The 12,145-nt window shown below is 33.3% G+C and overlaps 1 protein-coding gene and 1 long non-coding RNA gene across 5 annotated transcripts in view; one reads left to right on the top strand and one right to left on the bottom strand.

The window, feature by feature from the left end:
- Positions 1-12,145, bottom strand: part of LOC141394481 (uncharacterized) — a 71,996-nt gene that overhangs the window by 30,944 nt on the left and 28,907 nt on the right. The window lies entirely within an intron of this gene.
- Reps (RALBP1 associated Eps domain containing) overlaps positions 1-12,145 on the top strand; it is a 61,463-nt gene that overhangs the window by 42,532 nt on the left and 6,786 nt on the right. For all 4 annotated transcript variants that reach the window (XM_073968866.1, XM_073968867.1, XM_073968869.1 and 1 more), the window contains exons 4-6: positions 10,845-11,161; positions 11,219-11,615; positions 11,677-11,925. In XM_073968866.1, coding sequence (XP_073824967.1) covers positions 10,845-11,161; positions 11,219-11,615; positions 11,677-11,925 — 963 coding nt within the window. The remainder of the gene's footprint in view (positions 1-10,844; positions 11,162-11,218; positions 11,616-11,676; positions 11,926-12,145) is intronic.

Raw genomic sequence — 12,145 nt, 5'->3', positions numbered from 1 at the left:
ATCTATCCGTAGATGCTAAAATAGTTGCTAAATTTATTTTTATTTTCGCGGAAAATCAAAAAATATTGAAGAAATCTTGGAAAAATTTTTATTTATTCTAAATCAGAGTCCAAAAAATCTCTAAAAAAAATAATTTAAAAATACGTACAGAATCTAGACAACGCGTAAAAAAATGTGAGACCAAAATAATAAAGATCGCGTTCATAACTTGCTTATTACAGCAACAACAAAGAACGGAAACTTATTGCTGGAAATTATTTCAAAAATATATTTTTGGTTAAATACGAAAAATTTGAAAAATAAATGTTGGGAGTTATTCTATTATTTCGCTAAATTTCGATCCAAATCCTGAAGTATTTTGCTTAAACTTCTACGAGAAAAGTAATTAGTCATCGTGAAAGTATATTTGCTTTTTGTGATAAGCAATAGAAATAAGAAGTAGAGAGTAATATTGAAATTACAATCAAAGAAAAAACATATAAAATAAAAACCGTATAATTCGTGAATTGGTTTAAATCGGTTGAGGTGCATGTGCTTTTCGGATACAGGGAGTCCATGTCTATCAATATGCATGGATTTTCCCATGTTTCATTCAGCGGCCAAAGTGTGCAATCAGTTGCATCTTACTATTCAAAAAACCTTCAAGTGGGCAAAAATTACGCTATGTGCATATGATTATAAGGTGCATCCGATTTCAATGGCCCCCTATTAAAAATACGTCAATATAAATTATTTTAGGCAGATTCGTCAAGAACTGCGGATGTGCCACCGCATTCTATTTTGGGATAAATAGGGATATTACTCCTGAATCTTTGTAATTTGTGACACACCTTTTTGGCAAATATTATAATAGCGTATAAAGGATTACATTTATGTCAAAATAATCAAAGAAAATCTCGGTTCAATTCGCGGAATTTCAAAATATATTTTTGCAGATTTTCCTACTTTCAAGGTATCTATATCCGGCGTTTTAGTGGATGGATTCGACCGCGGAAGAGCTCATTAGATCCGGCACGTAAAAAAACTAAAATCACGCGGGGTTCAGGGTTACCTATACGACAGTTGTAAATTTTAAAGCCAAAAAATAGGTTTTTTTCAGAAAATTTACGCACCAAATTTTCGCCTTTGGACTCCTATAACTAGGAAGCTGTATGGAGCACACTCATGAGATATACATCGAACGACGTGGAATCGCGAGTTCTACAATCCTATAAACTAGTTTGGATTATTATCTAGTTGCACCCTTTTATTATAAGAAAAATTCGAAAAACACTGAAATCAAAACTTCAAAATGTCAGCATCGATTTGAGGGGGATGCAGTGTATATATCCAAAAGTCATACAATAGAACCATGTTGCCCAAGGGGTATTGTTTAGTTATTTCTTTGAGCACAGGTTCGAATTTTGCGTGGTTTGGCCAGTAATCAAAAAAGAACACAAAAAAACATGTTTACTTCAACACATTTTTTTATATTACCACCAACGCAGCTTTCACGAAAATTATTTGTTATGGTCCATATTATGAGATCGTGGCTAAAACACTTCAATTAATATAAATATATTCATATTTTATAAAATATATTAACAGTTCGCGACTTATTAAATGGTGAACCTCAACTTCAACGATTGAAAATTTTTTTTTGAATATTACCATATGTACAAAAAAGTACCGTCCACACCCAATAGTCAACTACGACTAATAGTCGTCCACGATTAATAGTCGACTACGAAAAATAATAGACTACGACTAATGGTCGACTACGAATAATAATGTGTGTTCGTTTACTCAAAATGTGTACAAATTGTTACTGGATGATGTTCGTTTACTCTACAGTACAATGCAAAAGACCTTAGCCGATTGCAAGAAGTTACTGGACTTGCACAAATTTGTACAAATTGTTAAGTAAACGAACACATCTATAGTTGACTCCGACTTACGAAAGTCGATTAAGAATAATCGATTATTTACGGTTTTCGCACAGTCAATAGTCGACTACGATTTTTAGAGATTTTACGGCTAATAACCGATTAATCGATTAACCGACATCGGTTTTACGTATCCCTAAATCGAAAAACCGATTATTGCATTCCACTGCATATCCCTAATATCTATACTTATAAAAGAGTTGAGTAATGATGACTTACTGATAATCAACGCCCAGGCTAAACGGCTGCAGCTATAATCTTGAAATTTTGGGTGAGGATCACTCTTGGTCCGAATAGGTCAGGTAAGGCTGGGTTTTTTGAAATTCGAACTAGAACGGTACGAAAAGTACTAAAAGATACTAAATATGGTACCATTTGTATTTGGCGAACCGGTAGCGCTAGAATTCTGAAATTCGGAATGAGGGTCACTGTTGGAGTGTTAGAAAGGTGTTCCAAAGGATTTTTGGAAATTCGACCTATAAGTGTACGAAAAGTACTAAAAGTTACTAAATTTAGTACCAATTGTATATTTTGAAAGGATATGGCTAGAATCTTGAAATTTGGTATGGGAATAAAGGATGGGAAGTGATACTGATATAAGAAATGGTTTTGGAAATTGATACTTATGTTTACGAAAAGTACTAAATTTGGTACAATTTTCATTCGGATTAACGGGTAGAGCTATAAATCTGAAATTTGAATTTAAGATTACTGTTGAGGTGTAAGATTGAGATATTGGAGGCAGTTTTGAAAATTCGTATATACAGTTGCGTTCAAAATAATAGGAGCGCCCATACAAAAAAAGAAAATTGTCAAAAAATATGGTTAAACTTACCCAATTTGGTTTAGTTTGAATTTGTTTAACATTGTTGACATCCCAACTGTTAATTGATCAGCAGAAATGTGGCAATCTGTTTTAAATTATTTACTGTTTACACCAACATTATAAATCGTGTTTAAAATTTTTGTTCAAAAAAATAGGAGTGTGGAAGAAAAAGGACGATAAAAGTAGTTTTCGTTGAGTTTAGGATCAAAATTGTCAATATTTTAGTTAACAGTAGTAAATCCAATAGATTTTATGAGATTTGATTGCTGTTTGAAAACAAAAGTCCTTTGGAGTTAGCCAGAAAACAGGCGATTGTCCTTGCAGAAATGTTTTCCATAAATTGAGCACTTAATGGGCAACCCAATGGATTTTGTAGACAAAAGCTTTAACGAGTAGATTTGTTTGATGCTATGGATGTTATCTCTAACAATATATAATGATTGGTATCCCATAAATTTGTGTATTTTGATCCTTGAGCCAAGTTTAAGACAGTTTACATTAGCCCTTAAGGTAAGGATCGGCCAAAAAAAGCGTATCTATAAGGAATTTGTTCCCCAACCAAATAATATTTGGAAGTCCTTAGGATGCTAACCTTGTGTATGTAATCAATTTCGCTTCTATTCAAAAAATGTTTAAAACGTGAACGGTTGTATGTACTTTGAACCACTTAGTGATAGTCAGGCTGGGATTGCACTATGGTTGGTATACGCCGTAATATATTTTTCAATATAAACATACGTTTTTCACTCAAAAATACTTCATTTAGGTTAGTTTTATTAGAAAAGTGTTTATTATACGATGCAAAACCCAATGAAAATAATCTTAGGCCAACTTCAAAAGTTTGTCTTTAAAGTTTCCTTCTCAACAAAGCGTTTTGAAAAATGTCTCATATGTGCCAATCATCCAATTGTTCAAAAATGAACCATGTAATGAATTCTGCGTACAGTTAAGATGCTAAGGACCTCAGAACATCACTTGATCGAGAAATTAATGCCTTATAGATACGCTCTTTTAACCGATCCTTACATAAAGAGTTAATGGAAACAGGCTTTAACTTGGCTCAAGGATCAAAATACACGAATTTCCGGGATACCGCTCATTATATATTGTTCGAGATAACAGCCAGAGCATCAAAAAACTCTAATCACTAAAGCTCTGCCTACAAAATCCATTGAGTTACCCAATAAGTGCTCAATTTATGGAAGAAATCGCTGCAAGGACAATCACCAGTTTTTAGGCTACCTCCAAAGGACTTTTGTTTTCAAACAGCCATCAAATCTTATAAAATATATTGGACTCACTACTGTCAACTAAAATATAGACAATTTTGATCTTAAACTCAACTAAAAATATTTTTATTGTCCTTTTTCTTCCGCACTCCTATTTTTTTGAACAACAAATTTAAAATCGATTTATAATGTTGGTGTAAACAGTAAATAATTTAAAACAGATTGCCACATTTCTGCTGATCAATTAACTGTTGGTATGTCAATAATATTAAATAAATTCAAAATAAGCCAAAATGGGTAAGTTTAACCATGTTTATTCGACCATTCCCTTGGTGTAAATGAGCACTCCTATTATTTTGAACACAGCTGTACATACGTGTACGAAAAGTACTAAGTAGTACTAAATTTGGTACAATGTGGATCTGGGTGAACGGATAGAGCTGAAAACCAGCAATTTGGAACTTGGATTCCTGTTAGAGTGTAGATGAGATATGGATTTAGTTTTGGAAATTCTTACTTATGTGTACAAAAGTACTAAATTGTACTAAATTTGGTATCATTTGGTATTGGCATTTGAAATGAAAGTGAAGATTGAGAAGTAGAGTTGATACAAGAAGGTGGCTTTGGAAATGTGAACTCATGTGTACGAAAAGTACTAAATGGTACTAAATTTGGCACAATTAGGATATGGGATAACCGGTGGGGTTGGAATTCTGAAATTTGGACTTAAGATTACTGTTGGAGTGTCTGTTCTAGATATGGAGGTAGTTTTGGGAATTCGTACATATGGGTACGAAAAGTACTAAATGTGGTACAATTTGGATTTGGGTGAACGAATAGATCTAGAATCCTGGAATTTCGAATTAAGATTAATGTTGGAGTGTAGGATTGAAATAGTTTTAGAAATTTGTTCTTATGGGTACGAAAAGTACTAAATGCTACTGAATTTAACAGAATTTGGATTTGAGTGAACGAACAGAACAGGAATTCTGAGATTTAAAATTAATATTACTGTTGGAGTGTAGAAATGAGAAAGTTTTAGAAATTCGTACTTATGGGTACGAAGAGTACTAAATGGTACCAAATTTTGTAGAATTTGGATTTAGGTGCTGGAGTCCTAAAATTTGGAATTAAGATTACTGTTGGAATGTAGGATTGAGGTATGGAGGCAGTTTTGGAAATTCGTACATATGTGTACGAAAAGTACTAAATGGTACCAAATTTGGATTTGGGTGAATGCACAGAGCTGGAAACTTAAGATTTGGAATTGAGATTACTGTAGGATTGAATTAGTTTTGGAAATTCGTACTTATGGTTGCGAAAAGTACTAAATGGTACCAAAATTGGTATAATTTGTATTTGGGTACACGGATGGAGCTGGAATCCTGAGATTTGAAATTGGTTGGAGTTTAAGATTTCGGTTGGAGTTTAAGATTTCGGTTGGAGTTTAAGATTTCGGTAGTTTAAATGGTACCAAATTCGGTACAATTTGGTCTTAGGTGATCGGATACATTTAGAATCCTGACATTTGGAACAAAGAATGCTATTGGAGTGGAAGATTGAAATAGTTTTGGAATTCGTACTTCGTATAATGGTACCAAATTTGGTACAATGTGGATTTGGGTCATCGGATACAGCTATAATAATGAAAATTGGAAATAAGATTACTGTGGAGTGTATGACTGAGGTAGTTATGGAAATTCCTACTTATGGGTACAAAAAGTAATAAATGGTACCAAATTTTGTACAAGTTGGATTTGGGTAAACGTATAGAGCTGGAAACCATGAGATTTTTAATTATGATTATTGTTACAATGTAGGATTGAGATATTGAGGTAGTTTTGGAAATTCGTACATATGAGTCAGAAAATTACTAAATGGTACTAAATTTGGTACAATTTGGATTTGGGTGAACGAACAGAGCTGGAATCCAGGGACTTTGAATTAAGATAGCTGTTGGAGTTTAGGATTGAGGCAGAAATTCGTATTAATGGGTACGATGAGTACTAAATGATATCAAATTCGGCACAATTGGGTATTAGGTGATCGGATACATTTAGAATCCTGAAATTTGGAATTAAGATTACTGTTGGGGTGTAGGATTAAGATAGTTTTGGACATTCGTTGTTACGGGTACGAAAAGTACAAAATGTTACTAAATTTGGTATAATTTGATTTAAGTGAACGGATAGAGCTGTTATTGAACATTGTACAAAATGTGGTACCTTTTGGTATTTGTTAAAATATAGAATTGAAATGAATTTTGTTTTCAGGATCACTGTTGTTGTGTAGAATAGATTTGATATACATAGCTGTAGGGATAAAGGTGGAATTCGTAATTTTACTATTATAGTCACTGTTGCTGTGTAGGGTTGAGATATGGATGTGGTTGTGTAAATACGTACATTTAGAATCAAAAAGTACTAAATGATACAGAATTTGGAAGAGGTTTTGGAAATTCGTACTTATGTATACGAAAAGTACTAAATAGTACTATAATTGGTTTTAGGGAAATTGTAGAGCTGGAAATGTGATTCGCTTTTGGGATATAAGGAGGTAATTTTATAAACGTATACCTATGTGTACGAATGTTATAATATTTGGAACCATTTTCGTATTTCATAAACGGATAGAGCTGGATTCTTAAAGCTTGCATTAGGGTCAGTGGTGTTGTTTAAATTAGGAATTTTTTGAAATGCGTACAAATTCTGAAATTTGGTACAGAGGTCGTTGCGAGTTGAGTTATGCATGTTGTGTTGGAAAATACAGAATGGTACTAAATTTGGTGTTGGTGGAAGCAATAAAGCGGGAATTAAATTACCAGAGTATGAAAAGTACTAAGGGGTATCTAATTTGGTATTGGACAACGGAATAGAGGTGGAATTCTGAAAATTATTATATACAATCCTTTACAAGAATATATACAATCCTTTACAAGAAGATTTTTACCCCTTGGTAAATTGAAATGCCTCAAAAATGCACCGTTATGTAGCAGCTACGTAAAAGAGTGCACATTAAGTAAAATTTTTTCAATAAAGATTTTCTACCCTGCCATACCACAATTTCCGAAGGTTGGGTGTTAAATTCTTAATGGAAGGGTACGAAAAGTACCAAATTCTTTGTTACTGAAAGGGTAAAACTGAAATTTCCAATGTAAGTAACTGTAGGTATTTATCTTCGATATAAGGTCGTAGTTTTGGAAATTCAAATTAAAAGGGAATTAAATATCGTGCGATTTTTATCGAATGGGCGCTGATGGTGTGTAGTGGTTACATACTAAGATTTCTTGGAAATCTAACAAAAGGCGAACGAACATTATTTAAATGAAATTAAAATAGCTATTAGTATACAAAAAATCCCGTGTTTATCATCAGAGTTGTTTAATTGTATTTTATTCCCTTTCCACATACGAAGTAGCGGGCACTTTGCTAGTAAATACATTTAATTTTGGACTTCTTTAAAATGCAACTTCCTTTTTGAACGCGGCAAATCAAGGATTTGGCAGAATAGACTTCTTTGAGATTAGCAGAGCCATGTCACTGAGCGGAATGTTTGTTCTTGAAGATTAACTTGATAATGAACGTACGACAAACATGTCCCATGTATTTTGAACATTTGTTAACAAATCTTACTGCAGATATCGCGCAGCAGACCGAAAATGTATTCATACATCTCCCTCTTATTGTCCTTTAACAGGAACAATTGTAAAAGAAACTTTAATATGCGGACATTTGTATTAAATCAAATCAATTCTGAAAAGTACGAAGACTTTTGTGGGATCAATAAGGACACATTTTTTGGTATTTCGTTAATAACTTTCGAACAAATGAGCGAAATTCACTAGTTCTTTTTAGTAATTTAGAAAAAATGTATAAGAAGGCAAATACAAATAAATATTTTGTAATTTTTTTCGCAAACTAATGATTATCACTAGAAAATATTTTGTTACCAGGAGTACGAAGACATTTGTGGGACACTGAATATACATATTTTTGATGAAGTTTAAACAACACAAACCAAATGACGATACGGAAGTTAGCCTTTCTGAATGCAATAGGCTGACTTCCGAAACGTCAATTGCATTCGTGCATGAAACTAGGGTTTTTTTAATCGAGTTCTACAATACTGCAATTTCATAAAATTACTCTAGTATGGAACTCGATCTAAGAACCCCTAGTTTCATGCACGAATACAAAGCAACTGACGTTTCGGAAGTCAACCATAGTGTGTTTATATATAACCTGATTTAGCTGGTTTATATAGGCCTTGATCGTAATAGTGTATATCGTGTGGAAATCAAATTTCGTTTTTTTGAAGGAACCTAATATATAAAATACAAGCTTTGGCAAAATTTAAAGCTTCTACGTTCAAAAATAGCATTTCGGAAAATGGGTTAGCATTGCAGATTTTGTTGTAATGGCAGATCCCGAAACCAAGCGTTTTCGCATTTTAAGTTTCATTACTTACTCCACTCGTACTGTATTGATAAGACCCCTAATACTCGCCCGCATAGGATTGATAGCCCATATTTACATTAGGCAATTTTCCTTGCGGCAATTGTCAGTTTGTTGGTAAGAGAGTGTATTGTGAGGGAAAGGGTTACAATATGCTTCACGTCTCTCTCCATCAAACTGACAATTGCCGCAAGGAAAATGGCTTAATGTAAATTGGCACATATTCTATAAAACAGTTTTTCATTTCATAACGTTTCTTGTTTCTCCTGTAAAATTATGGTGTAATGAACAGTGTTTATTATTATGTTTGTATGTTCGTTCATCTGTTCAATCTGGCTCTGGGTCTATCTCCAGTTCCAGGAAAATGGCTGCTTCGATGGAAAGTAGGAAAGTTTGGCGGGTCAGTTGAAAAGGTGCTTTGTGTCGTGCGGGCCCATGCCGGCTTTGGGTTACGGCTTTGTGCATTTCAGGTGACGATATATAGCCGGATTTAATAAATCCACTGAGTGTTAAATATAAATTTCATTGCGTATACGTAAAATAAATCCTCGTAAAGAAGGTTAACTTGGCGAAAAGCTATAATAAAAACAGTCTATAATGCAAGGTATAATGAACAGGTAGTGGCATCGATATATTTGAATATGTTATTTCATAATTTTTCTTTATGTTATTGGGGAAATTACAGCAATAGTAATTTTACTACAAAGGGGTTTGACATTTCATATTCGAACAGCTGGAATAATAACAAAACCTATCCAATATGCCCTGGTGTAATGTTAGTCCCGATTTACATTTGGCGAGTTTACTTGCGGTAATTTTGCTCGTTCCTTTTTATACTTGCCTCTTGCGTTTATAAAAGGCAATTCTGTTCATAAGTTTGGTTTTCAAAACAATGAAAATAATGTCGAACACCAAAAAGTATTAAAGGAATTGCCGGTACGAGCAATTGGGACTTAGTCCACATTTACATTATGCAATTTTCCTTGAGGCCAAAACCTAAAGCTTTGCGTGTTGCGTACAAAAAAAAAAAAAAAAAACACAAACACAAACAAACAAAAAAATGTATTTCAAATTGAAATACATTATTATGTTTATTTATTTATTCATTCTTTTAATCAAAAAAGCCCTCGCAGGGCTATAACATGATAGAAGGATAGGACTTGTCTAATGTAAATTGGGACTTAGTCTACATTTACATTATGCAATTTTCCTTGAGGCCAAAACCTAAAGCTTTGCGTGTTGCGTTCAAAAAAAACACAAACAAACAAAAAAATGTATTTCAAATTGAAATACATTATTATGTTTATTTATTTATTCATTCTTTTAATCAAAAAAGCCCTCGCAGGGCTATAACATGATAGAAGGATAGGACTTGTCTAATGTAAATTGGGACTTAGTCCACATTTACATTATGCAATTTTCCTTGAGGCCAAAACCTAAAGCTTTGCGTGTTGCGTTCAAAAAAAACACAAACAAACAAAAAAATGTATTTCAAATTGAAATACATTATTATGTTTATTTATTTATTCATTCTTTTAATCAAAAAAGCCCTCGCACGGGCTATAACATGATAGAAAATATAACACATGAGCAAAAAATATAACAATTTTCGAACTTAAATTGCAATGTTATTATTATTATTATTTTTATTATTATTATTATTGTTATTATTATTATTGTTATTATTATTATTATTGTTATTGTTATTGTTATTATTGTTATTTTTGTTATTATTGTTATTGTTGTTATTATTGTTATTATTATTATTGTTATTATTGTTATTATTGTTATTTTTGTTATTATTGTTATTATTATTATTGTTATTATTATTATTATTATTATTGTTATTATTATTATTATTAAACAAAAAAAAAAAACATTGTTCCACAACATCCCACATACAGGACAAGGGAGACTTCTCTCATATCAATGAGTACACCCCAATTCATATTTAGCTCAATGATATGGGACCTACTGTTTATCGCCGAATCCGAACGGCGTGTCTTTAGACACCACTTGTGGAGAAGTTTTTCAAGGCTGAAATACTCAGGAAATGTCGCCAACATTACTGAGGGGTATTTTGCCACCGTTGAAAAATGTTTGATGTTGCCTGGTTGGGGAATCGAACCCCCGACCTTCTGCGTGCAATTATTATTATTATTAGTATTATTATTATTATCAGAACGGCAATTCCCGGTAAATTGCAACGGCGGAAAGATAAAACTCACGGCGAAATTTCTTTCATGATAACCCCCAATATTATTATTATTATTATTATTATTATTATTGCAATATATTATTATTAACGCATACGCAAAGTTATAGTTTTTGGGATGAGGCAATTGCAGATTTTTTTAAATGTCGATTCATTATATCATATCATACATATCATACTGAATTTTTATTTTAGCACCATCGCGGTGGTGGTTCTCCGGAAGCATGGAGTACCAACAGTGACAGTCCTACTCCTACACCAACAAACACGGAAAGGCCGTGGGCAAAGGATACTTTGTGGCAAGGTTTATTAGGTGATGAACATCGCCAACTTTTGGGTACCGAAGAAGAGTCTTCTGACCGACATAGCAGTGATGACGATGATGATGACGACAATGAAACGGATTTGGAGACGGTTTATCAAATAACACCGGAACAACGCGAATACTATTTTAATCAATTTAAATCCGTACACCATGATACCAATGGCCTCCTGTCCGGACAAGCTGCACGGTTAGTGACAATAAATATCAACTGATTTCTACTATAATTCTATACAACTAATTGCAGAGTATTTTTCGAGAAATCTCGAATTCCGGTTGAAGAGTTACGACATATATGGCAATTATGTGATGTTACTCGAGACGGGGCTTTAAGCTTAGCCGAATTTACAGCAGCAATGCATCTTGTTGTGTTACGCAGAAACAATATACCATTACCGGCCACATTACCACATTGTCTACATCCGACTGTCCTACAGCGTACAACGCTAGCCAATCACATGATGACTCAGGAACCTGCCGAAGCTGATCTTCTGCATTTGGACGAAGACGAGGATGACAATACTGATAATACTATTGTTGGGATGAACACTGGAATGAGTCTAACTGGAAACTCTGCAAATAGTGTGCGTATGCTGAATGAGAACACAGTTATGAACATGAGTACTCTTTCCGCATCTTCACAGGTTTGTGCTTCCTAAGTAATACGTTTTATTATTTGATATTGATGATTTTCGGTATTGACAGGCTAGTATAGGCTCACGTCAATGTGTTACTACAACTACAAAAAATCCTAATTCCCTAACTCCACCAACCATACCACCGCCTCCGCCTGTTAAAAATCGGAGTATTTCAAATTCTCCAAAAGTGGATCAACCTACGATTTCACCTCCTTTAAATATTCCGAGTTCAAAAACAGTCTATAGCACAAGTAAAGATAGTTCTTTGTGGTCAACTAATGTGGGCAATGAGGAGCATTTGCAATTTGTTACAACAGTAAGTTGCATATATGTAAAATATTTTTTTTTTAGTGTGCAGCTGCGGTCAAAAAAGTAATGTCCATACAAAATGTGGCAACTTGAAATGGTTTTACTATTTCAAATAAATCTATATTCTTCCAACGGATAAGACATTAACTCCAACGTTTTAATAATTTAATTAATTTTACATTATTTGTTGTTTACACAAATTAGTTAAATCGACTGATAATATCGGA

Source organism: Musca autumnalis, unplaced genomic scaffold (assembly GCF_047663935.1).
Source record: "Musca autumnalis isolate F117 unplaced genomic scaffold, ASM4766393v1 scaffold_2, whole genome shotgun sequence".
Lineage (NCBI taxonomy): Eukaryota > Metazoa > Arthropoda > Insecta > Diptera > Muscidae > Musca > Musca autumnalis.
This window is presented reverse-complemented; position numbering and strand designations above follow the sequence as displayed.